The 27945-nt window shown below is 28.8% G+C and overlaps 4 protein-coding genes across 7 annotated transcripts; 2 read left to right on the forward strand and 2 right to left on the reverse strand.

The window, feature by feature from the left end:
- LOC122514802 lies at positions 1 to 8308 on the reverse strand (the record flags this gene model as incomplete). The annotated part of the gene is given in 15 exon segments (XM_043631853.1): positions 1 to 29; positions 107 to 442; positions 531 to 1330; positions 1401 to 1762; positions 1865 to 1922; positions 2018 to 2675; positions 2760 to 2925; positions 3014 to 3111; positions 3209 to 3410; positions 3502 to 3630; positions 3783 to 3902; positions 4586 to 4707; positions 4807 to 5245; positions 5312 to 7145; positions 7682 to 8308. Coding segments are annotated over 14 exon segments (5327 nt in total), but the record flags the coding sequence as incomplete, so codon positions are not given.
- Positions 8309 to 8735: 427 nt separating this feature from the next.
- Positions 8736 to 19622, forward strand: LOC122514812 (serine-protein kinase ATM). 4 transcript variants are annotated; one of them, XM_043631869.1, is made up of 19 exons: positions 8736 to 8836; positions 8940 to 9056; positions 9155 to 9292; positions 9370 to 9772; positions 9967 to 10317; positions 10420 to 10816; positions 10894 to 15287; positions 15383 to 15709; positions 15876 to 16181; positions 16266 to 16480; positions 16573 to 16913; positions 17001 to 17473; positions 17554 to 17783; positions 17870 to 17986; positions 18057 to 18212; positions 18302 to 18447; positions 18524 to 18630; positions 18710 to 18988; positions 19097 to 19622. In XM_043631869.1, exons 2-19 carry the CDS (start codon positions 8985 to 8987, stop codon positions 19273 to 19275), a joined length of 8631 nt encoding a protein of 2876 aa, XP_043487804.1. In that variant the 5' UTR covers positions 8736 to 8836; positions 8940 to 8984; the 3' UTR covers positions 19276 to 19622. The 4 variants fall into 4 exon arrangements, with proteins under 4 accessions (XP_043487804.1, XP_043487805.1, XP_043487806.1 ...); XM_043631870.1 differs by lacking the exon at positions 8736 to 8836 and having other exon boundaries at positions 8970 to 9056; positions 9177 to 9292; XM_043631871.1 differs by lacking the exons at positions 8736 to 8836; positions 8940 to 9056; positions 9155 to 9292 and adding an exon at positions 9773 to 9876 and having other exon boundaries at positions 9608 to 9679.
- Positions 18890 to 20122, reverse strand: LOC122514813 (DNA-directed RNA polymerases I, II, and III subunit RPABC4). Its single transcript, XM_043631873.1, has 4 exons — positions 19968 to 20122; positions 19690 to 19782; positions 19535 to 19599; positions 18890 to 19252 (listed from the first exon to the last, which is right to left on the reverse strand). Exons 1-3 carry the CDS (start codon positions 20029 to 20031, stop codon positions 19577 to 19579), a joined length of 180 nt encoding a protein of 59 aa, XP_043487808.1. The 5' UTR covers positions 20032 to 20122; the 3' UTR covers positions 18890 to 19252; positions 19535 to 19576.
- A 465-nt stretch (positions 20123 to 20587) lies between these two features.
- LOC122514845 (proteasome subunit alpha type-5) lies at positions 20588 to 22182 on the forward strand. The gene is made up of 3 exons (XM_043631917.1): positions 20588 to 20700; positions 21065 to 21625; positions 21714 to 22182. Exons 2-3 carry the CDS (start codon positions 21065 to 21067, stop codon positions 21879 to 21881), a joined length of 729 nt encoding a protein of 242 aa, XP_043487852.1. The 5' UTR covers positions 20588 to 20700; the 3' UTR covers positions 21882 to 22182.
- The last annotated feature ends 5763 nt before the right edge of the window (positions 22183 to 27945 follow it).

Genomic DNA, 27945 nt, shown 5'->3' on the forward strand with positions numbered 1-27945 from the left:
AGCTCTTTTGCTAATACGAAATGCGTTAACTGAAATAAAACATTAATTAAATAATATTCAATTAATTATAATACAATGGAAATAATATTTAATAAAATAATTTTACCTTTCTTGCTAGATGTTTAAAATCTTCCGTATTAGTTATTCGACCTTGTTTGCAATCATTTTTTCTGTACGGATTTAAGAAATGTACCATTACATTGGCCATATTTATTCTAAAAGTATCCTTGATCTTTCTTTCCGACATGCTAGTGAAATCAGAGGAGGTTGACTGCGTTTTGTTTAACCAATGTCTCGAATGAACTTTAGATTTATTACTACGCCTATGTTTCCTGAATTTATCTACATGCATTTTAAGCCTCGCTCTTTCCTTCTGTCTTCTTAATTTTTCCTTCAATTCTTTATACGTCTTATGACCGATACGATCTTCCTCTCTTCTTGGCTATAATTTTTCAAAATATATACATCAATAAATATTCCCTTTTAAGATAATAATATTTTAAACTAATTAAAAATGAGAATATATTTACACTAATGATCCTTTCTTGTACCAAACCGTCTCTTCGTTTTTTAGTTTCAGGAAATATGGTAGAACTGACAGGATTATTATATAGATTAACTTTCTTAGTAGAATTACGTTTCTCATTATTACCACCAGCATCCGAATATACATCCTCTTCTTTCTTATCGATATTTTCATCCTCAATATCCTCTTCATCTTCGTTAGAAGATGTAGAATCATCGCTGGATTCAGAACTAGACGATGAATCTGGTTGGACACCTATGTGATCCGGTGGCGGTGGTAACCACTGCGATATTCTTTCTTTAATATGATAATAATATCTTCTACCTCTACCATCTATCGCGCTCTTCCATTTAGGTGGCAAATCTATCGGTGGTATTTCTGGCTGTGATTGTTGATTGTTAGTAGTATCATTAGTAGAAGCGTTAACAACAGGAAACTGTTGTTGAGAGTTAGTTGTTTTGTCAAGGTAAAGAGATTGCGATTGAATAGGAATCGGTTGTGTAACATTATGAACCGGTACTAAATTGCTTGCGATAGGTAAATGACTTTCAGTATACTGTTGATGATGCGAAAGTAAAGAATATGTTGGCGTCTGATTAAACGCAGGCGGTTGATTTAAGGAATATACTACAGGTGGTACACTGGAAGGAATGGCAGTAGTACCAGTTATACCGGTTGATATTTCAGTACTTAACGTTGATTGTAATGAGTGAGGATTTTGCGATACCAAAGCATTTGGAGTTGAAAGAGATTGATTTCCTCCGACACATGTAGGAGTACATTGTTGTGCAATATCACCTCCTTCTGAAAAAAAAAGAAAAAATAAATAAAATGTTAATAGTTAGTAACTTAAGTGAACTTTAATAGAAATTACCTTGTGCAGAATAATGTTGCCATTGGCCAAGAGTTGGATTGTAAAATACCGGATAACCAGTTTGAGGATCTAGCATAGCGGTAGAATGCGGATCTATACCCAAAGCTAAACATCTCGATTCGTGTTCTTGCCACGAATCATGTTGTTGACGACGTTGTCTCTCTTCTTCTTCTTTAGCTACTTTTAATGCAAACAATTGTCTGCGTTCGTATTTTGTCATCCTTGGTATAGGAACTAAACTACTTCTTTCTTCTACTTTCTTATCCTTTGTTCTATTATGTTCGAAATCTGGAGATTCTCTTCCTCGTCTTCTGTCCGTACGTTTGTCTAATTCCACTCTTCCGTATCTATCAGTCCTTTGTCTGGAATAATCATAAATGATTGTTAACAATAATTAATTATAAACAATATTACAAATTATTTATTTCATCATTGAATTGGAAAATTGAAAGATCCTGGATTACCTTTCATAAGATGTTCCAGCTTTTTCATCTTTTTCAAGCTCTTCTCTATATCCACGATCTAAAAATATATACGATCAATTGAATAATGAATCAAATAAATGATATAAACATATATCTCTCAAATAATAATAATAAAAAGAAGAAAACAATAACCTGCTTCTCTTTCATGTTCCTTCATTTGTTCGATTCTTTCTTTTTTCGGTATTCTAAAGACTTCTTTAAGATTAGACCACTCAGCCAATAACGTTGACGCTAATTCAGGAATAAGAGATTGATCTGTATTTTCAGATTTGATTTCATTCATTCCTGAATTTTCAACTCTATTCTCGGTTGTGCTTGGAATGTTGTTCAAATTGTCAATAATTTTTTTCGTACCAGCATCATTGTAACAACTGTTATTTTCTTCGGGCAATCTTTTTACTTTACTTTGATCATCTTCGGGTGATTCGTCGCTCGGTGACAAATATAATCGATTAGCCCATTTTTCTACTACCCCATAAATCTTACTATCCATTAACATTGTTTTGTTAGGTATTGGCAGTGTATTTAAAGTTTTCAAAATTTCCAGACGAAACAGTTGCGCTTCTTCTGACTCGTTCTCAGCGATATCCATAACGTAGCTCCATATTAAACGAAGACCGTGATAATCTAAGAATAATCTTCTACATGGTTGTTCTCCGCTTTGTATTAAACGTAATAGACACGTTCTATGTTTCAATTCTCTACTGCGAACCATCAAACGACTCAGCGTTAAAGTATGTGCACGATTTTTCAATCCACCCGAACACAATTTGTCTATTTCTTCTTCCAACTGTAAAAAAAAAAAAAAAAAAAGATATAAATAAACGATTAACACATTTAATTAAGTTAATATAAAAAGTAAAAAAAAATGTACGTCTTCGTCCTCCATATAATCCGTCGGTTTCTTCTCTTCTTTCTTCTTTCTCGAATCTTTCTCACGTTTCTCCTTCTTTTCAATCTTTTCTTTTTCTTCTTCTGGTGTATCACCGATCCAACCGCAACAATTGGGAGCTTCGCAGAAACACTTTTGTGCTTCCTTTCTGATATATAATTTTTATAATATTATTTAATAAAATAATATATTGTTTTATTAATAATTGTATTATCAATTAATTAATTATTACCCACCCATATCGTTGAAAATGATAATTGAAAGTTATTTCCTCTCCGGCTGTTATAAACTTTTTTATAAAAAATCCTATTCTTAATTCTCCATTTACCGTCCACTAAAAAAACATCATTGTAAGCGCAATGAGAACAAAATATATATATATATATATTCAAAACAAAAATTATCATCGATTAGTACGACAAACACCTTACCTTTTGTGTTTCTGCATTTGGATCGCAACTGTGATTAATGAAACGCGAAATATTCCCTTTCATAGTGGCATCTATTATTTGATCTGATTTTAAAGCCATGAAATAATAATGTCTATTCTTATCTTTGGAATATTCTTTAGCTCTACGACGAAAATCTTTTGGATCTACAACCTCTCCTACGTATTCCATTATAAATTCTCCTCTGAAAAAAGAAGAAAAAGAAAAAAAAAAAAGAAAGAAAAATTATGTTAGAAAAAGAGAAAATTGTTAAAATTATATTTATAAATACTAACACGTCTAAATCAGCCGCTGCCCGTAATCCAAATCCTTTTTTTTCTGTACGAAAAACCTCGCACTTAGCGTAATCACAGTTTTGAAATCTTTTATTTGTGCATCTATCACCGACCACGCATCTGGATCCACTAAAATGAAAATACAAATTTAACGTTGGATTATACTAGTTTTTGTCGGATCAGTGATATTTAGTAAAATGGATAATGGGTGATCTAATCAGAAAAACAAAAAAGATGATACTTCATTTTCGATTTAAATTAATAAATAATTATTTATGTACCATTCTATCATGAGAAGTCTATTGAGACAATCTTCACCGCAACCAAGTTCGCCTCTTTCTATCTCTTCTTCCGTAAGGAAACAATCGCATACCATTCTTTTGGTTTCTTTGTTGGTGTACCTGATATAAAATGAAATAATGTTAATAAATATTTTCTTCAACCCTTTGAGCTCTGCATATGGGGATATATATATATGCATTTAGCAAAATTTGTTGACGTAGATTAATGACGCATATAATAAAAGTTAATTTACATCGAAGGGGGTTGATGATTTTAGGACCTGTTTTAATAAGATATTTTTTATTCCTTTTAATAAGTACTACAAGCTCTTAAAATATTGGATCATTTTCTTTGACCACTCTGTATATAAAAGGTTTGTTTTTTGTGAAAAAGAAAAAAAAGATATAAGAAGTTAGTAATTTAAAAATAAATATTTAATATATATTTGATATATAAATATATACATAATATATTATATTGATTATATATTAAATAATTTTTATATCTTATTTCGAAATTAAAGTATGTTGTCAATTTTACTTTCTCTAATAAATAATTAATACTCCAAAAATAACGGTTTTTATTCATTATTTAATTTGATATAAAAGAATGATCATAATAACTTATTGGTATTTTTGCCTGGTATATTCGATCAACAGAGTTCACATTAGCAGAAAAGTATTCCTTCAGCAACGATCTCAATCCCTAGGTACGTGCCATCCATACAGAGAACTTTAAAAGGAAGTATTCAGAGCTCAAAGAGTTAAAAAAATAATACACGAAGAACAAATAAATAACTGACCTTTCTGTGAGATATAAATTTTCACGTAAATATTCAAACTGACTCAATCTTTCTTCCATTTCTTTATCCTTGGAATCAATGGTTATTAGCGGGCTTGCCTTTGTTCCTATAATTTTAGAAACCTGCATTGTAGACGAATTAACAGAAGAATTATTTTCTATATTTTCCTCTCCATCCTGTTTTATTTCTGGATAAGATTGTACATTCATTGATGTACATACAACTGCGGATCCACGTTCCAAGGATCCGGGTTCTCCTGAAGGACCGCTATTGGCTTTAATTGTGATGTGTGTTATTAATTCAGATGTAATAGCTTTGGAAAATTCAAATCCCGTTCCGGAGATGGACGAACTAGATCCTCCCATTTCAAGTTCGCTCGATCTTCGCCATCTGGATTTTACTTTGACCGGTTTCAACGAATCCGAATTGTAACCGGAAGTATTGAAAGTTGCTACTAAAGGTGCAAGAGAATCATGCGTTGTTTGCATTTTATTAACATTATTTTCCTTGTCGCATTGAATTTCAGATTGTCCGTCTGAATTGATTTTTGATTCTAAAGAAGTAGTAGTCATATTGGTAGCTATTTTATCTTTCTCCTGCGTCGAATTAGGTTTCAATATATCTGCGTTTGATTTGGTTACCAAACCACGACCTCGAGATCTACGAATAACATAAAAGTCAGAAGAATTTTTAAAGAAATGAAGATCGAAGAGAGATATTACTTACCTTTGTTTCATTAAACCTATAGTACGAATCCTATTACTTCTTCTTACACCGGAACTGTTAGATCCGCTTTCAGAACCCGTAGTATCTGTGCTACCGCTACGACTTCTAAATTCGATCTTCTTGTCGGCGTCATTGATATTATTAGAAGCACCTTTTGTATCGATATCTGGTATTTTATAATTATTAACTGACAATAACGTATCATTACTACTATCACCGCTACTAGTTAATTTCATATCTTCGCTATCTACTTTACTATCTGCTTCACTGTCCGCACATGCATCATCGATATTTTGTAAATGATCAGGAGGTTTTTGATGAGTTTTCTTTTTCTGTAAATTTCTACAATTCAATGGTAGTTCGTTTGCGCATCCTACATTTTCTGTAAAATTGTCCGACTTTAAGACACTTTGTTGTTGATTTTTCAAAACACATTCCACTGATTTCTGATAAACATATATTGTATCTGTATTAGACTCACAATTAACTGACCGATGTAATTGTTCCATTTTGTCTAATATTGATGAACTACTTTCGTCATCTTCATTAACTAATGGTATCTTCTGTACATTTATACACGTTTCTACTGGCGAATTAACACTTTCTACACTGCACAAATCATTAACTAATTTTTCTATTTCCTTAGAACACTGATTGTGTTGCATGGTATTAGATTTATCCGATTTACAATTATTATCTTCTTTAACGATTCCCCTTTGATATTCTTTCGAATGTTGATCCTTGGAATCTTGCTTAGATGATAGTTTAGATACATAATTATTACTTACTTTTCTAGTATCGTCGCTTGAAACATTAGATTCTTCTTTTCGAAGATTAACACGATCTTTACCTACATACTTATTTTTAAATGATTCCATTGTTCTAACACCCTCGACTGTTCTGTCATTTGTGTAAGTACTATTTGCACGATCTAACAAGGTAGTCATTTTATTATTAGTAGAATTATTATCTAAATCGTATGCTACTTTATTACATTCCTGTTTGGAATCGGTCATTTTGTAAGATAAAGTACTGCTATTCGTAGATTTATCCTCCGCAGTCATGCGTAAATTATTCATACCATTTTGAATAATTTGATATTCGTTACTGGACGTACCACATTCTACATTAGACTCTACTATCATAGATTCAACGCAGTCTTCATTTTTAATGACTGTATATTCTACAAAATTATCTTCCCCTAAGTTAGCCTTATTCATTAGTAGCACTTGTTCGACCACCATATTACTATCTGGTTTTAAAGTGTTATAAGAGGTTATGCCAGTGGCATCGGTTTCTTCTACTTCCATTTCTTCGCATATTATTTCTTCTATTACCGCTTCTGGCCATACTTCTACTTCGTTCGACACAGACGATTCCAATTTGGTTTCGTTAGTTTCCGTCGTGTTACCGACTACCATTTGACGTACATCTTCCGGGCTAAGTTTATCCGATTGATCCAACAGATTATCCAATCCATCTTGGCTGTCGCTTTCTTCGTCTTCTCTTTTGTAAATACTGCATATGTTATCGTTTGTTAATATATCATCGCTATTGGATAAGTTTTTATGACTATTGTATTTTCTATGTAGATTTTGATTCTTTTTAGAATCCAATCGATTTTCTGTTTCTTCAATATTCCTTGATTCTTCTGCGACATTGGACAAAGACGTTTTGGATATCTTTCCATTAATCTTACTCTCTTCCAATTGTTTCTTAGCTATTTGTCTGCTCGACTTTCTAACGGGGGTATACTTGGGCGATGATTTTACAGATGTTTTAACTTCGTGTTTACGCTTTCGTGCCATATTGATCCCATATATTGCTCCGTTATCTGCAATTACAATAATAGCTTTAAGATTACATATTGTAATTCTTAACACGCAAATATAGTTCGACTTCTTATATCTTTCATGCGATTTTAAACGATTAATGGATAACCTTTATTTAAATTTAAATACAAGCTTGTTATTACTATATGGAATATATATGATATTTAATAAGATTATATATAATTATTTAAATGATATAATAAATAATAATTTAATAATCAATCAATGTTTTTGTTTATTAAACAATAAATATTTGAAAATTGTCAAACTTGATAAATAATATCATAATTGTGAAATATATATGTTATCTAAGAAATAGTTTTTTGTCATTAAATATAATATGCGCTTGTTTAATGTATAACCAAAGAAACCCGACAACTGGTGACGTGTATTAACAATTATATTTTGATAAAACATTTACAATTAAGCTAATTAAAAATACGTCGATTATTTTAATTACGAAATAATATTATTTTCATCGCTACGTTGGTTCGTAAGAAAAATTAATTATAAATTAAAAAAAAAGTATTATACTCACTGGACAATTAAAAAGTTGTATCTCCTGATTTATTACCAACGGTTGTCATTTTGAGTGCATTACTTGTAGAGATCTATCGCTTCGTCCGCTCCCCTAATTCGTCCATATTTACAACTAACGGATTAAAGAGAAAAAAAAAAACAAGCATTTAAAAATAAATACTCTTCTAGTATTGTATATTCTAACAATTAAAATATTTCATTCGAATGTTTTCCCTTGAAAAATATTTAATGTCAATCATCAATTCGATGCACAAATTCACACCCCGTAAGATTAAAGCAGTTGTGTTGAGTATTCACTTGTAGTTAACCGTGTGTCGCAGCACGTACAAATATAACTAACATAAAAGCACTAAGAATAACATAGGATAACAATTTGCAAATTTACGATTGTAAATTTTTAATTTGTATGAAAATATATTAATAAGGTCATCCTCGGAAATGCAATGAACGCGTGATACTTGAATAAGTGTATACGTTGTTGCCACAAGCATCGTTTGTTTCTTCCAATGCTACCAATAGAAAAAAGATAACATATAGATGGGATAATTTTCTAAAGGTAATAAGAAGTCGGACATTTTCTAGGCTTTTTAGGAACTCTTCGTTCTCTCGTGTCTCGGATTAAACTAAGGCTTACCCTATGACGACGCTTATCACAGGATACACGTGGCGCCTCTCTGCTTCAATTGTTAGAACTAATATTCCCTATAAAAGCAAATCATTGGTTGATGCATTTTCCTCCTATTCGTCGACGAAAAAGTATTCCCTTAAAACGACCAATGACAACGTTCAAAAATTATCTCTTAATAAAATTGACTAATCACGTACATAGAGAAGTGCGCCAATATTTAAGTTTGAATTACTTTGTTTTTTAGTTACGAGAAAGTATATTTACATGAGACAAAGAAGTATTGTGTTATTTTATCTTTTCCTTACGTAGATTTATATTTAATTTGAAATATTAATAATAATTAATAAATTATTCAAATATATTGCTCGATTGTGTGAGTTGATTGAAAAATAACTAACCTATACTCGTAGGTATAATTATTTTATAAATGCATTGCAGGATAATAGAAATATTTGGCTATTCATAATATAATGGTTCTTTTTTTTGACAACTGTAATACCGAAACGAATTATCGTTGTTAACCAGGTAAATTTTTATCCGAAGCCATTGTTAATCGATATACCACTGTACTTTGATAAAAAATGTAAAAATAATCATCCTTTTAATATGCTTGGTTTTTTTGTTTGAGATGGTTTCCGAAACCTAATTTTTTTTCTATTAAAATTTATCAAAAATGTCTGACATTTCGAGAAAAATAATTGCAATTAGTGATCTGGCCAGAAGTACAAAAATAACAGACAAAAAGGTAGTATAATCTAATAATAATATCTTTTAAAAAGATAAAAATGTAATTAAAATTTACAACACTTCTTTTATTTTTTTTTATTTTTTTTTTATATTTAGAAATGTATTTTGCAATTAATAGAACTCTATGAGAATAAAGAGGCAATTAATGAAATAAATAAACATTCTGAAAATAACAGCAATGGAATTGTTAGTTGGTGGAACATTATTACTATCTTGCATAATTTAATATTACATGTAAGTATTACATTTATATCTTGTTATTATTATTTTACATATTCTTATTATACTCATTTTTATTCTTTTTTTTATAGGAAGCCGATAGGCTAGCCATGAATAGGGGTAATAAAATACAAGACACTTATGGGGTTTTATTAACAACCCTACGTTATTCTCACGAATCTAGAATATTGACTTTAAAATGCAATAATTTAATAAGATTTGTTCTTGATATATTGCAAAATGAAAAATATTTATTTTATTACAATACGTATTTGACTATATTAAATACTTACATACTTCCAGTTCGCTTATATCAAATGAATATAACTTTAGAACTATGGGAAGAATTATTGAGATCCTGCATCAATGCATACAACAACGAGCCTACCTCTGTCAACAAGTGTTTAGTATTAAATTCTATTCAAATGATAATAGAATATGGATATATGTATGTGAATTTATCGTTAGAAGTTAAAAAATTAATACCATTTTTAGGTAATATCCTTTATAATATAACCATTTGAGTCCCAGTGGTTTCTGAAATATTTCACATTACGTTTCGATAATGGTATCAATTTTCGACAAGAAATCTGAATAAGGTGACCGTGCTGCTTGGGACTCAAACAATTAGTAACACTTCCATTTAAAAATGGTTTATTTTTGTACATTAATATTATTTAATATTTCAGTTAATATTTTGACCGATCCTAAAATTCTCAAACAGATGGAAGAGTCTGCGTATAAACTGACTAATACAGTGTGTCATCAAATAGCAACTGAAAATAGAATTGTCCTTTGTCAATTTAGCGAAGAAGTTTTGCCTAAAATAATTAATTTAAATAGTTACGACGACAAATATAAATTGATGATGTTATTTGTACAAATTCATCATCCTGGAGGAATTAGTCAAGAAAATGATGGAACCTTCGCTTGCGATTGGTCTGTATGGAATAGTATCATTCAAAGCATGTACGATATTATTTGGAGAGATTTTAAGAAAGGAATATCATCCAAGTATTTTCTTCAATTTGCGAGCGAAGGTATATCTTTATTTATTTATAATAAATTATATATATATATATATATATATATAATGCTTTTTTTAACACGTAAAATAATATCTGTATATAAATCTGTTAAAGTAATCAATCAAATTCTACAAAAATCTGGTACCATTTTGAAATTACACAATTTTGTTGAACTTTATTCAAATCCGGCCAAACGAAGACGTATTTCCATTCGCGGACCGGTCGATTTGATTGATCAATGCGATATAGAAGAAGGATGGCCTGTAATCCAAATATTAACAGTACTTTATGCAAAATATCCTCAAAGAATGCAATCGGATGACTTGGTACCTCTATTAAAAATATTGGAAACTTATTTGATGCAGCCGTCTAAATGTGTTAAAGTTGTAGATAGTTTATATGACTTATGTACTGTTCTTATGGAAATAGAACGACTTTTTTTGAACGTCTCAGAAGAATTACAACATGCTGCGAACGTGTATTGGTATAAAATATGGGATATTCTTTTAAGGTATTATATTAATTATATCATATCATATTATATTATATTAAATAAATCATTTTTATAAAATTGATTTTCTTTTATAGATCTCTTAATACCAATAATAATGAGATTTCAGCTCATAGACTTGCTCAGTGTTTTATAAAACATGGAAAGATGAAACATACAAATTCACTTTTTGCTTTGTACGTATCTCAAACGATCAGATGGTCTTCTAATAGTTTGCAAACATTATTAATGTGTTACGAACATTCATCTATACCAGATGACGTATCAATGTTCAACACAAATTTACATTCTTCGATGTTAAATACGCAATCTGTCAAATTACAATTCCTACAATGGTTGTTAAATACTTTCTGGTTTAAATTTCCTTCTAAGGTGTTAATCGAAAGATTGTCTAATATATTGATCGGAATTCCAGTGAGATTTCTTTACGAAAATAATACAACAGTTGAAACGTCTGGATCGAATTCACCTATTTACGAAAATTCCTATTTACAGGAATTTCTATACGAGGATTCGCAACAACCCTTGTCTTATAAAAATATAGAGACGTGTAATTTAGCATTAACATTCCAAATAAATTTATTCACAAATTTAACAACGGAGACTGTTGACTCGCAAGAATATTTACAAGATTCGTTTGCCAAAGCTAACGTAAATATAATTGATTTGAAAGATCTTCTTGTAATATTGAAGAAATATTTATACGACATCATTAATAAGAGGAATGAAAACAACGATATACAAATGATTGTAATGAAAATAACATTAGCGGCTAAAATTGCGATTAATGTGAAAAAAATGAATATACTAATGGAAGATACAGAAATTCATTCTATTATGCATATAATAAAAGATTGTTTGGAATATGCTTATAGTTTATTGAACAAATTGTCCAATACTAATCACGAATATCTCATCAATGTGATCGAAGCATTTTTTATATTATTTGAAACATTTTCTTCCACGTACACGGATATGACCAAGATCATTATTTCTTTGTCGACACCAGAGATATTGAGAAATTTATTTAACTTGCTTAATATCGAAGACGACAACAATTTTACCTACCACGAAATACGCCATTACAATGATCATTTTGATATATTTCAAAATAATTCTAAAAAAAACGAGAATCAAATAAATTACAAAAATCACAGCATATGTAGCCTGAACGCTATAAGAGTATATACCATCAAAACTTTGACATTATTTTGCTGTATGAATACGGGAAAAGAAACCCCTCAAATTCAACTGGATTTAATGAACAATCTCATGACTATCGATAATTATGATTTATCATTTGTAATAGAATTTAAAATGGCAATGATAATATTGGAATCGTTCACGCAATGTGACAAAAAGATAATACACGAAAAATATAAAGATGGTCCACTTTTATTTCTATTCGTTTTATTTAAAAAATGTAAAAAAGATGAAAAGTATGTACGATGCATACTCAAAGTTTTACCTTATTATATCGAATACAGTGCCATATATAATTACGATTTAATTAAATTAATGGATTATTTTTGCGAACTTCTGAATTGTACAAAATTTGGTACGACTGTTTATATCGATTTTTTGGAATGTCTTTCGAGAATAATTGAAATCAAACCATTAATAATGAAATATAAAGAGCATATTCAGTATCAGTCCAAATTCTGGGCTGTTATAGAAAATCTAATGACGTACGTTCGGAGTCCTCTTCATATATTAAGATTGAAAGCAATAAAATGTATACAAAAATTATATTCTTCAAAAAGTATAGAATACCAAAAGAAAGTTTATTTCTTTGATAAATTAAAACATACTGCTAATAATTTGTTATCTATTGAAAACAGAAATTATAATGACAAAGCTGATGAATTAGAAACTAAAACGGTAAGCGCTTTGTTAATATTTGGAACTATTATTTGTACATCCAAAACGTTTGAAAACAGTGCTTTGATAGCTATATTAGAATTAATGGAGAATAAACATGTCAAATTAATAACGGTGCAAAAATTATTGGAAAGTATAACTAAGCAAGTGAAACACGTTTTACCTAACGAAGACAATCTGGCATCTATGTTATTTTACTGGTTGAAAAAAGGTCGTACCACAAAAACATTTCCATACGTATTAATTCAATACAAATCTCAAGAAGAATTTTATAAAACTTATATTAATACCATAGTATTCATTGAAATTCAAAATTTCAATATCACCGGTGCAAAACAACTTTGCATTTCTATTGGATACGATTTCAAAATTATTTTTGAAAATATTTTTGCCCAAGTCTTAGCGTGGTTACTTTCTGTAATTTGTCAACCAAAAAAATCTGTTAATTTTACACGTGCAACTAATATGCTCGACGAGTTGATGTTAAATCAAAGAAACTTTGAATTGATCGATAACTTTTCTTACTTATTGGAAACTAATTTCGATAAAATTATTGTAAGCATTATTACGAGATTGCACGATGAAAAACATTTCAATGAGATGCTTCAATTACAATATCAATATCCGCACACTGATCATCCATTAGTTCTGAGTAAAACTGATGCAAACAATTGTATAAAATATATAGAAAAATATTTTATTCCTTGTAAATTACAATTATATCTGACAACTAAAAAGATCAATAAATTACAGAAAATATTGATGAATCTGGTAAACAATATTTACGAAATGAAAGTTTCCGAGCACAAATTAAAGGCCTTGCATCAATACATATATTTTTGTACAATAATAATGAAAGAATCAGAATCTGATTATTTCGATTCAATATCGGTCTATCTTATTAGAGAAATTAGTTATAGTTTGATTCATTTTATCAAAGATAAAGATGATATACTCTCGGAAACAGCCTGCAAATATTTTCAAATATTTCTAAAATACATTTTACCTAAAAGACACACGGAAATTGAAGAACATTTGAATTATTATGTTACCATTTTAATTCCTGTGGCCCAATTGGAAAAAACATCTACTGCTATTGATATACTTGAGTACTTGATTATCGAACAAAAGGAATTGTTTAGCAATGCGATAGCACAATTAAATATATTCCCTAATCTACCTAAATTTCAACGAATATTGAACGTATACAATTCTTTGAAATATAGAAATGGACAAAAATATAATTTAGAAGAAGAAATTGAACACTTTTTAAATGCAACAAATCAAAAGATCGTAAACTGTAATATGGAGAGCGTAACATATTTAAATCTTCAGTTATCGATCAAAAGAGATGAATTACAAGAATTATACAATAAATTGGACAATAATTCTATGCAAAATTATAATTTATTACATCGATTGATATGCAGACTATTGGAAATAATTAAATCTTCCGATCAAAACATTTCAATAGAAGCTATGAAGTGTCTGGGACAAATAGGCCCTATCGATTTAGGAACGGCTATTCCTTATAATAGAAAAACTCATGAGAAAGAGAACGCAAACATAAGTGATATGTTGACATATGAAATAATAATATTACTGACTGAATTTTTAGTTGATAATGACATCAAATTACGTATTGCTAGTGCTAATGCTTTACACATGATATTATTGTCTTCATGGGGACAACAAATTGTTAATAAAAAAAATACCAAAGCAGTTAAGCAAATGTTGAATGAATATTCGAAACCTTCGTTACGATTAGATTATATACTTCCATTTATATCTGAAGAAGTCAAAAATGTAAAGAAAAAAGAAATAATCCTCAATGAACTAGCTTGTAATAAATATATTAATAAGAATTATCCTATTTGGATCGACATGTATAATAAGTCTTACGTCGAATGGATCGTAGAAAGTACATGTAACATGATTGAATGTTTTTCGGAATACTACCTCAAAGATTTAATACCTGTTTGCAAATTGAGCATAGAAATGTGTGAATTAATATTACCAAGAATAATATATTTAATAATATATATTAACAATGATTTAGCGATCACGGTATCCCATTGCATCAATGGATTTTTCTATTATCATTTCAACAACCAAACCGAAACAAGGCTCAGTTTATCTCAACACACTGTAAATTGTGACCGTAATATAGTATATTTCATGCTGAATTTAGTGAATTTTATTAGAACGCAAATAGTTGAAAATATTCCTTTGGAATTAGACTTCATTTACATAGCCAAAGCCGCTCAATATTGTTCCGCTTATTTTACCGCTTTCCTTTATGCGGAACTATCTTGCGAATCGTTGTTGGTAGAACCACATGATTTCAGTAGAGTTAATAAAATTGATTACGTTTACGAATGCGAACCGATACTTGGAAAAATGTTGCAAAATATTCTTAGAGATGTTTCTTTCAAAATTGGAGATCCTGATGCTATCCGTGGTTGTGGCTCTTCACATTTACAAGATAGTTCTTCTCGCGTTCAACATTACATACAAATGCAAGAGTGGGACAAAGTTTTACTTATAAAAGATATCGAATTATCTTCTGGCAATAAAACAGCTGTCGGAGGTATTTCGCTAGATAAATAAATAAATATATATTAAACGTATATTTAATTATTATAAAATAATTATTACTAATTAATAATTGACACTTTTTTACAGAGATGATCAGCTCATTGCAACAATTAGGATTGCATTATTTATTAGGACATTATATATCTACGATGAATACATCTGCCCAAGAAATGAGTAATGATATTCAATTGGAATGCGCATGGCGACTGAGTAATTGGGATTTACCTATATTTTCTCAAATTAGTCCTTCTTTATGCGAAAACAATATGAAATTAAAATTATCCGAATCGGACTATCATTTGTATCATTTCTACGCGTTAAAATGTTTTAACGAAAGAGATGAATTGGGTGTAGAAAATTCAATCAAGTGTGCACGAATCTGTATAATGAAGGCTCTTTTTAATATCAATTTAGGTAAAAGGATACATAACGATATATATAGTGTGATAAAAAAAAAAGGGTAAATTGATTTCAGGACCAATGTTAATTAGACATTTTTTATTCTTTTTATCACCACCTAAATATAAATGCATTTTCTTATAAATCTTTTATTTAATAATAATAATTTTATGTGTTGCAGAGAGTAATAAAGAAATTTATGAAAAATTAATGCAACTTCAAATGCTTTCCGAATTGGAAGAATTATGTTTCATAAATTCTGAAGATTATCCTAAAGTAATAGAAAAATGGAAAAAATTTAATGTCATGAATTTTAATGAATTTCAATACATCGAACCGATCTTAACGCAGAGATCTATTATGTATCAAATAAATGATACGTTATCTAATAATTCAATTATCAGAGATGATCTTGTTAATACGCATATAAAAATTGCTGAAGTTGCACAAAATCAAGGACATTTATCAATGGCTGCACGTGCTTTAGGTACGCGTTTATGGGATCTATATAATAATTGGTAATACCAGTTGTATGTATTACTCATAAATTTTGTTTTTTTTTTGTTTTTAGGAACTTTAGCGAAACAAAAGGAATTATTTTCAAAATTTTCAAATTTGTTAGATTATCAAGAATCCTTACTAGCATGGAAAAGAAATGATTATGAAATCAGTCGATATCTTTTACGTGAATTAATTCATAGAAAATCTGTAGATCCGGTTTTGCAAGCCCGTGTTCTTCGTATTTATGGCAATTGGATGGCTGAAACGAAATCCGAAAATCCTCAGGTAATGATTGCGAATATATTCTGAATTTACAATATAAATATATATATCTTGACAAACTAGAATATTATGTTAACAATATTTCAAATTTACAGACCATCATAGATAATTATTATCAAAAATCAATGAAAATAAGTGAGTCAATAAAAACTAAAACCCCTGACGTTATTAAAAATTTACACGATACGCAAGTTACCTTGGCTAGATTTGCGGATGCTCAATTTGAACACGTTAAAATGTATATGAAATCTTCGCAGTTTCAAAGTTTGAAAAAATGTGTAGAATATTCGCGCAGTGTCAATAGATATGATCCAAAGTTTCAAGACACGGAAATTAAAAAAGCTATGATGTTTAATCAAAAACAAAGTACAAATGATGCTGCTGAATTAGAAAATATCGAAAAGGAAAAAAACAACTATCTTTTAATAGCAGTACAGTAAGTATAAAATAATTATTTCATTGGAATGTCTTATATGCGATAGACTTAATGTTTTACCTTATTTTTTTTTCTTTTTCCTTTTAGATATTATTTATTAACATTACATCAGAGCGAAGATTACAATCTGTTGGTATTTAGATTTGTAGCGCTTTGGCTTGAGAACTCAAAGAATGAAGAAGTAAATAAATTATTAGAGGAATACTTGAATAAGATACCGTCGCATAAATTTTTACCGCTTGTACCGCAATTGGCAGCACACATGAACAACACGTTGGATGAATTTTCTATGAAAATAAATGAAACATTGGAGCGTTGTGCATTGGATCATCCGCACCATACGTTACCCGTGTTATTGGCATTAAAAAATTTGTACGGCGATTATAAATTTCTTAAAACTAACAAAAATACAAAATTAGAAGAGCCCAGAATATTGGGTGCTAAAAAGCTTCTAAAAAAATTAACTTCATCTAAGGTATCCTGTATTATTCAAGAAATGGATATTTTATCTCATTCTTTGGTAATGTTGGCTAATTACGAAACGAATAGTAAATCTAAAAGTGAGTTATATTTATTTTCAATTCTGTATCATTCAATTTAACGATTTATATTCTTAACATTTATTATTATATGTACACAGATGTTGTGCTATTTAAAATACCTAACAGTCAAAAGATTTTAAAGATAAACAATTTTTCGAAAATATATGTACCTACTTTAGCTATTGACGTTAAATGCAATGGAAATTACAATAATGTGATTGGTATCGTTAAATATTTCGATTATTATGAAAATGTTGGAGGCGTGAACGCTCCTAAAAAAATTATTTGTCTTGGTACCGATGGAATACAAAGAGAACAATTACTAAAGGTTATACTCGATTATAAAATATCTATCTATCTGTGCACGCACTTTATATAAGAATGTTATTAATAATTCAATTACTTTTATTACAGGGTAAAGATGATTTACGACAAGATGCTGTGATGCAACAAGTTTTTAACGTAATGAATAGGCTTTTTGATACAAGCAAAGAAACGAAACGACGTAAATTAAAAATTAGAACGTACAAGGTAAAAATGCATATCTCATTATTTATATTATATTTAAATAAACTTATATTACGATGTACATATTCTCCAGGTAGTACCGTTAACCCAAAGATCAGGTATATTAGAATGGTGCCATAATACAACGCCAATTGTAAATATATTAATAGGTCCTGATAAAATTTCTGGCGCTCATCGCAAATATAATCCACACGATTATACTGCGCTAATGTGTAGAACGAAGATGCAAGTAAGATCACGAAATATTTCAAGCCTTTACATTTATATTATGACTTTTTTAAAAATAAATAATAATCAACTTATACAAAAATATTTTAGGAAGTTTATAATAAATCCAACGATATCAAACTGCAACAATTTTTAGAATGTTGTAAACATATGCGTCCAGCTTTTCATCATTTCTTTATGGAAAAATATCCATCACCTGAGATGTGGTACGAGAAACGATTAGCTTATACGCGCAGGTAAACGGCTTTATAATTATTTCAATATTTAAATTTATTTATTATTAATTAGACAATATTATATAATTTTTTTCAGTGTAGCAACAACTTCTATGGCAGGTTACATATTAGGTCTAGGAGATAGACATTTTGGTAATATATTAATGGATCAGCAAACTGCCGAAGTGATTCATATAGATTTTGGTAAGTTTTATATGCGTAACATATTATAATGAAAAAATATTATAGAATAAATTGTTACAAATCAATCCATTTTAAACAGGTATAGCATTTGAACAAGGTAAAGTTTTACCAATGCCTGAAACTGTACCGTTCCGTCTTACGAGAGATATGGAAGCAGCAATGGGAGTTTCCGGTGTGGAAGGTATTATGAGAAGAGGATGCGAAGAAGTATTGACAGTGTTACGTGATCAAAGACAAATAATTATAACACTATTACAAGTGCTCCTTTACGATCCTCTATTTATTTGGGCTATGACTCCTGCAAAAGCGTATACTCTTCAAACCGGTAATACAGCGATGTCTTCCGAAGATGAAGAAGGTATAAAATCAATTTTATTTTTAGAAATATAATTAATTATTTCGTCGATAATATCAAAGTATAGTTTAATTTTTGTCTCATTTTTGAATAAACTTCTTTTTCTAATAGCTTACAGCGAAACAAATAAAACCGCAGAAAGGGTACTCTTAAGAATAGAACAGAAATTGCAAGGTATAGAAGAAGGTTTAGTATTCAGTATACCTGGTCAAGTCGAACAACTGATACAGCAAGCACGTGATCCGTCTAATTTATGTCGGTTGTTTTCTGGATGGCAAGCATACTTATAAAGTTTTTATGTATTATAATTATTTTTACATTATAAAACAGAATTAAAAAATATATTTTTTTAGCTAGTATTTATATTAGTATTACTAATTTAGTCTTAAATTTAATTTTCTAAGAACTTTGTACGATATAATGGATTATCTATGGAATTTATTTACAAAATTGTTAAACGTTTCGTATTGAAGAGGTTAAAAAAATTTTGTTAATTAAGCACTTTTTTATATTATTCTTTTTGTAAAATATGAAATTGAATACTTTTACCTAACTATTGTAATGAAAGTATTATTCTATGATGTACAGGAATCAACGTGCATCAAATACGACCACTATAAAATTAATTGTTAAGGAATTTACATATTGTATTATTATTCTTGTTTTTCTTTTTTCTTTAAATACGAAATAACGAAAAAGGATACATCGTTTTGTACGTTTTTTGTACATAATTCTGTAACCACACTCCCGACAACGGATGGGATCTTTAGGACGAATTTCATTATCGTGATGACATTCTAGAAACATGAATTATATTTCTAATATTAAAATATAATAATAAAAAAACAATGAGTAGAATAAAAGATTGCATTATGATAAAGATAAAAACAACGTGCCAATGTTTTTGGTTAATATTTATGAAAAAAATAAATAATATTAATATATATATATATATATATATATATATATGAATATAACGTACCTCCACAAATATATACCATCGCTTGTTTAGGAGCTGAATCAGTTTTAGTACTTGCAGTATCCATTGCAAATTATTTTATTTTTACAGAAAGAAAATTCAAACACACGATTAAATTGTTTTGATAGTTATACTATCACGATATTACTATATATAATATAGCCCTCTATTAATGTCGCGGCTAAAACGTGTATTAAAATCATTCGAGTGATCTGATTGGTGTATTTTACCAACAAGTTATTAAGATCATTCGAGTGATTTGATTGGTAGATTTTACCAGACACGTAACAATAGATATTTTCAAAATATTTATTGAACATATTTCTCTTGAATTAATATTTTTTAATACCTCGATGAATAGTATTATTAATAAATTTGTTATAAGATTAATTATAAAATTAATTATAAGAGTATAATGGTATATTTCCAATAAAATGTAATTTTAATATATGAAAACATATAGTTGAAATATAATCAAACTGTTATATGAATTAATTGTATATAAATTTTGTTAAATAATAAAATAATAAAATGTATGATTGAATTGATATCGAATAAATTTTCTTAGATTATTTAAACGAGGTACTTAATATCGTAGATACGATACTGAGATTCGTGCCCGCCATTTTATTCAACTCATCGCTTTGGTGACTGGTAGTAACTAGCTTTGTGACAAATTGATTGTGTAGTGGATTATAAATTGAATTTTTAATATTAACGTGTAATATTTATAACGGTAAATAACATTAAATGGAATAAATAATTGAAAATATATTTATCATTTTTTATATTCAAGTTAACCGTCTAACAGACGTTTTCATTTTGCCCTGTCATTCTCCATTAACCTGATATATATTATTTTAACTGTAATTCTTACATTATAACTATACAGTTATTCACGTATTTATATTTCTTTCAATATAATTATTGCTAAAATAATGATTATATCATATTTTTTATGATCAAATAGTTTAATTATTTAAATAGTTATAGTGTTGTTTAACCTCATTTTTGATATCTTTAATTTTTAATTTAAATATTTGTTTACACAAGCGCGATACATTTAAATATAATTTCTAATAAATATTATTTATTTTCAGATGTTTCTAACACGTTCAGAATATGATCGCGGTGTAAACACATTTTCTCCGGAAGGAAGATTGTTTCAAGTTGAATATGCTATCGAGGCCATAAAGCTTGGTTCTACAGCAATTGGAATAGCCACATCGGAAGGTGTAATCCTGGCAGTTGAGAAACGTATAACTTCTCCATTAATGGAACCAACGACAGTGGAAAAGATTGTTGAAATTGATAAGCATATAGGTTGCGCTGCATCTGGTTTAATGGCTGATTCTAGGACCATGATAGACCGTGCTCGTGTTGAATGTCAAAATCATTGGTTTGTTTACAATGAAAGAATGACAGTGGAGTCAACGGCTCAAGCAGTGTCAAACTTAGCTATACAATTTGGAGACAGCGACGATGATGGAAGCGCAATGTCTAGACCTTTTGGCGTAGCAATGTTATTTGCAGGCATCGACGAGAAAGGTCCACAATTGTATCACATGGATCCATCGGGAACCTTTGTTCAATTCGATGCAAAAGCCATTGGTTCCGGAAGCGAAGGTGCTCAGCAAAATCTTCAAGAAGTGTATCATAAGGTAGGCAACAATATTTACAAGTTTATCCAAACAAATGAAATATTAATTAACACTAAATCTAATTATATTTTTGTTCGTTAAATTACAGTCAATGACATTGAAAGAAGCAACGAAAGCTGCGTTGACAATACTGAAACAAGTTATGGAAGAAAAATTAAATGACACTAACATAGAGGTGATGACGATGACACCGGAAAAACTATTTCATATGTTTACTAAAGCGGAATTACAAGAGGTGATTAAAGACATCGCGTAAAATACTTTTAGATTATATTAACAAATTGTTATGAGTTAAACCGAATGCGTTTGTACGCAATTAATTATTGTAAATTGTGTCTACAATCTTAAACATCTGGTAAAATGTGCGTTTATATGCTAAACAAAATTTTCCTATATAACTATATTTTTTTCTTTTATGACAAAATTAATAGAAGAAAAGAATCGAGCAAATATATACGCAATCTTATTTATTTACAAAAGAAACAATTCGTATCCTCGTATTCCAACTTCCATTACTATTACAACACTCCAATATATTCGATTCATTTAAAAACTAATTCTCGTATTATTTTATCCAGTTGATCGACAATTTACCGACATCCAGAGAAGACTCTATGAAATCCAAATCCGATAGCAGTACTCCTGTCCTTAGACCATCGATACCCACAAACGAATAATATCCTAATTTTGTCCTACACAATAATCCTTATATCTTTTAATTAAGTAATAAACATTACTATCATAGAATATTATAATATTTTCAAATCTAACAAATCTAACAAAATAATAACGTTGTTCTTTCGAACGAAAAGAAAAAAGAAGGGGGCAGGAAGAAGACGAGGGGGATAGACCAAAAGAAAAAAGAAGCAAAAGAAGGTTTTAAATGTTAACCACTAAAATTAAAAAAAAGAAAAAAAAAGAAAGAACAAAAAGACAATATATAGAATAATAGAACTTTTATGATGATAGACGAAAAGTTTAGAGTATAAAAAAAACCCTATGTCGGGGGGATATATACTACATATATCCCAGTGAAATTTGGAGAGATGATGGATTCGCAGTGAAAGAGGTGAAGAGGAGGAGGAGGAGGAGAAGGAAGAGAAGGAGGTGGTAGGTATAGGTATAGGTATAGATAGATATAGATATGCTGTCACGATGGGTGGTTTGGTTTCGATTAAAAGCGCCTGCTGTGAATGCGCGTATCCGAAATCAATAATTAATTTTGCTCGGTTTGCAGGAGACAAGGGAACCAAAGCGAGTGAGAGAGAGAGAGAGAGAGAGTAGGGACAGATAGATAGAATACGTAGAGCGAGGAGGTAGAAGGGGGATGAGGTAGAGAAGATGAGTAAAATGAAAGAGAGAGAGAGAGAGTTCGATGAAAATGGATGGAAGAGAGCAACAGAGAGTGAACGCTCGGTACGCCGCTGCGATGTCCCGATAAAACGTCCTCCCTTTTTATCCCTTGGCTCCCGGATTATTGGATATTATTCCATTTCGAGCGTTCAATCCCAGTACGATTCGCTCGCTCGGATTCCCACGGGGGAATCTCTCTCTTTCTCTTTCTCTCTCTCTCTCTCTCTCCGTTTCTCGTCCAGCCATTCATCGTGGTAGAAACTCTCTTAAAATACCTACATATCTCCTCTAACTACTCTCTGTCATTCTCTGTTGAGAACTTGTCATGCGCACTAAATTTCTACCTCCGTTGTAACTGTCAGAAATGAATCGACCCCAGTGTCCTACGAAATATATGTATATTTATTGTTTAAATTTATACAAAAATATTTTGTCACAAGGCGTGCCAATTAATTTCGGCATTCGATATTTATTTATTTTTTTTTTTGTTCTTCCCTTAACAAATTGTTATTTATATTTATCAAGTAATTAAGTAATTATTAATTGTTCGATTATTTTATGGGGAACCCATTTTTCTAACAAAATTGTCGTATTCATTGACGAGAAAGAAAAACCAGATACCGAGAGTTTTGATTTCAATGAATTTAATATCAATTAATCGAATTTATTCTCTACACCTAAGGCACAACAGATTCCTAATTCGTAAAATTAAGGATTAACGGAATCTCGTGTCATAAAACATAACGATACCGATAAAGATGATTAATAGATAGGAGGATCAAGATGTTTCAACTTTAACTGTTAATTAAAACTTTCATTTTGTATATTTAAAAATGTAATTTAGAAGAAGAAGTAGAAGAGGAAAAGAAGAAAAAGAAGAAGAAAAGAAGAAGTAGAAGAGGAAAAGAAGAAGTAGAAGTAGAAGAAGTAGAAGAAGAAGATGAAGAAGAAAAAGAAGATGAAGAAGAAGAATAAGAAGATGAAGAAGAAGAAGAGATGATCAAGAAAAGCTTCTTCTATCTATCTATCTATATCTTTCTCTTTTTCTCTCATGACTGACATAGATGAAGAAGGGAAAGAAGGCAGGAAGGAAGGAAGGAAATGGAGAAGGTCGAACTCTCTGGTAGAAGGACTCTGTAATTAACTGCGACGAGAAGAGAGAGTGGGTGAGTGAGTGAGAGAGAGAGAGAGAGAGGAAGGATAGTCCCATTTGAGTCTCAGAGAATCCCTAGGGAGCTAACCCCGTCATATCAGACGCCAAACACTCAGCCTCATACCCGATCCCAGAGTAGCAACGCCGTTACCCCGACCCAAATCCATCCTTGCCCAACCTCCTCCTCCTCCTCCACCTCCTCCACCTCCTCTTCTTCCTCTTCCTCCTCCATCTCCTCTCCATTACGTTCAACTTTCGCTACGATAATTGCCTTCGCTTCACGCCACCGACACCACCACCATTTATCGACTTGGATAAGAACGTTAAGCTTCTCACCATTTCTCTACCCTCTCTCTACCCTCTCTCTCTACCCTCTTTCTCTACCCTCTCTCTACCCTCTTTCCACCCTCTCTCTAACATTTCTCTAATTCTTTTTTCTTTCTTTTCTATCTCAATCAAACTAACGTTTGAACAAAAGTTTGATTTTACAACCAATTGAAATATATATATTTAATTATTTAATATTAATTATTTAATAATGTAATATAACTATATGTAATGTATAATGTATATAATATAATATATATGATATTATAAATAAAACTTAATATAAGGGGTAATTGATAGAACGTTAAGCTTCTCACCATTTCACTACCATTTTCTATATTTTTCTATTTTTTTTATTCTCTTTTCTTTTTTTTCTATCTCAATCCAACTAACTATATACATATCAATCAAAAATTAACTATATATATTTTATTATTTAATATTAATTATTTAACAATGTAATATAACTATGTAATGTATCTTCTTCTTCTTATTATTATTATTATTAGGACTTCGTTCTGTCTTATTATGTAATGTATAATGTATATAATATAATATATATGATATTTTATAAATAATTTATAATATAAGGGATAATTGATAGAACGTTAAGGAACGTAATGATAATCTTTCAATGTATTTAAGCAAATGTGTAAATTTATATTCCCACGAAAAGCTTAATGTTATTTTTTCTTTTAACATTCGTACTTATAAAATGCTTCGATATTCGATTAATTTTGTAATTTTAATCCTCATTATTTTAATGATGATTAGGAATGAAATCATATTTCTTAATAATATCTTAATAAATTCAAATGAATCAAAATTTTTAATAATGTCTAGTTTATGACTGGTAATGCAATTTTTCAAATAATTATATAATACTTCAATCATGAAATTAATAAGCTCAAATGATTCATATGATTTATGTTTTATAATATAATTGTTCTTTAAAACCCTCTCGTGTATTTATATCCACAAATTATAATTATGATATTATTGGTAAATTTTAAACAAACCTTAATGATAGAACAAATACAATAACATTTATGAATATTAATAATTTTGAAGTTAAACAATTAACTTAGTGGAATTGGGTCTGTAGAATCTTTGAAAATTGTCCAATTGTTTTATTATAAAAATATTTGTTCATTTTTTTGGAATATCAAATATAGGAACGTCTTATAACGTTGGAAAGCAAGCGTGATCCAAGACGATTAGAAAAGCGAGAGTTAAAGCGAGCAGTGTCGTTTACGATCGCAATTAAGACCGTTATCTGTCTTTTATTGCGAGAACGTTCAAGAGGCGCAAAACGATCTGGACAATTTTGAACATGTACATTACTACCTAATTCCTTGCTTGCTTGCTTGCTTGCTTTCACTATGGATCGAGTCATTGACTTATCCAAGCTTCTCGTAAACATATTGAATTATTCTCTTTTTATAGTCATTAATTGAATGTTAAGATACTTTTCCAATTCAAACATATACTAATAATACAATATTAAATGTATTTTATATATGTTAGATAGAGTTACACAAGTAATATATAAAATGAATAACAGTAATATTAGATCATTAAAATGAATATAATAATATTGATAAATTTTGAAAATTATAATATTATTGGTAGTAGTAATATTTGATTATATTCTTTCTGCAAATTTCTAACAAAACAAAAAATGAAACAAGAAATATAATATACATAGAAATAAATCATAAAAATTAGTGAAGATTCTTTTGTATGGAAAATATTTCTATAGAAATTTGTAGACAGCAAAATATAGATTAAAATACTTCTGATTATAATTCAAAATAGAAAAAAAGTTCAATGTTAAGTTACTTTTAAATTTATACATACTAATATAATATTAAATGTATTTTATAATATATTAAATAGATTTATGAATGCATAAAATTAAATAGCAACAATATTAATGATACTTATAAATTATTATTGGTATTAATAATATTTGACTATATTCTTTCTGCAAATTTCTAACAAAACAAAAAATGAAACAAGAAATATAATATACCTAGAAATAAATCATAAAAATGGGTGAAGATACTTTTGTAAGGAAAATATTTCTATATAAATTTGTAGACAGCAAAATATAGATTAAAATACTTCTGATTATAATTCAAAAAAGAAAAAAAGTTCAATGTTAAGTTACTTTTAAATTTATACATACTAATATAATATTAAATGTATTTTATAATATATTAAATAGATTTATGAATGCATAAAATTAAATAGCAACAATATTAATGGTATTTATAAATTATTATTGGTAGTAGTAATATTTGATTATATTCTTTCTGCAAATTTCTAACAAAACAAAAAATGAAACAAGAAACATAATATACCTAGAAATACATCATAAAAATGGGTGAAGATACTTTTGTAAGGAAAATATTTCTATAGAAATTTGTAGACAGCAAAATATAGATTAAAATACTTCTGATTATAATTCAAAAAAGAAAAAAAGTTCAATGTTAAGTTACTTTTAAATTTATACATACTAATATAATATTAAATGTATTTTATAATATATTAAATAGATTTATTAATGCATAAAATTAAATAGCAACAATATTAATGATATTTATAAATTATTATTGGTATTAATAATATTTGACTATATTCTTTCTGCAAATTTCTAACAAAACAAAAAAAGAAACAAGAAATATAATATACCTAGAAATAAATCATAAAAATGGGTGAAGATACTTTTGTATGGAAAATATTTCTATAGAAATTTGTAGACAGCAAAATATAGATTAAAATACTTCTGATTATAATTCAAAAAAGAAAAAAAGTTCAATGTTAAGTTACTTTTAAATTTATATATACTAATATAATATTAAATGTATTTTATAATATATTAAATAGATTTATTAATGCATAAAATTAAATAACAACAATATTAATGATATTTATAAATTATTATTGGTATTAATAATATTTGACTATATTCTTTCTGCAAATTTCTAACAAAACAAAAAATGAAACAAGAAATATAATATACATAGAAATAAATCATAAAAATTAGTGAAGATTCTTTTGTATGGAAAATATTTCTATAGAAATTTGTAGACAGCAAAATATAGATTAAAATACTTCTGATTATAATTCAAAAAAGAAAAAAAGTTCAATGTTAAGTTACTTTTAAATTTATACATACTAATATAATATTAAATGTATTTTATAATATATTAAATAGATTTATAAACGCATAAAATTAAATAGCAACAATATTAATGATATTTATAAATTATTATTGATGTCTTAATAAAATTTGATTATATTATTTCTACAAATTTCTATAAAAAAACAAAAATAACAAAAAAGGGTAGAAAAATAATTTTCTAAAGAAAATATATATATAGAAATTTGTTGATAAAAAGAAATATAGATTAAAATTCTTAAGATTAGAACTCAAAAGAGAAAGTTTCTTCCTAGTTATTACCAACAGACTCAATATAGA

The sequence above is a fragment of the Polistes fuscatus genome, unplaced genomic scaffold (genome assembly GCF_010416935.1).
Source record: "Polistes fuscatus isolate 324 unplaced genomic scaffold, CU_Pfus_HIC Scaffold16, whole genome shotgun sequence".
Lineage (NCBI taxonomy): Eukaryota > Metazoa > Arthropoda > Insecta > Hymenoptera > Vespidae > Polistes > Polistes fuscatus.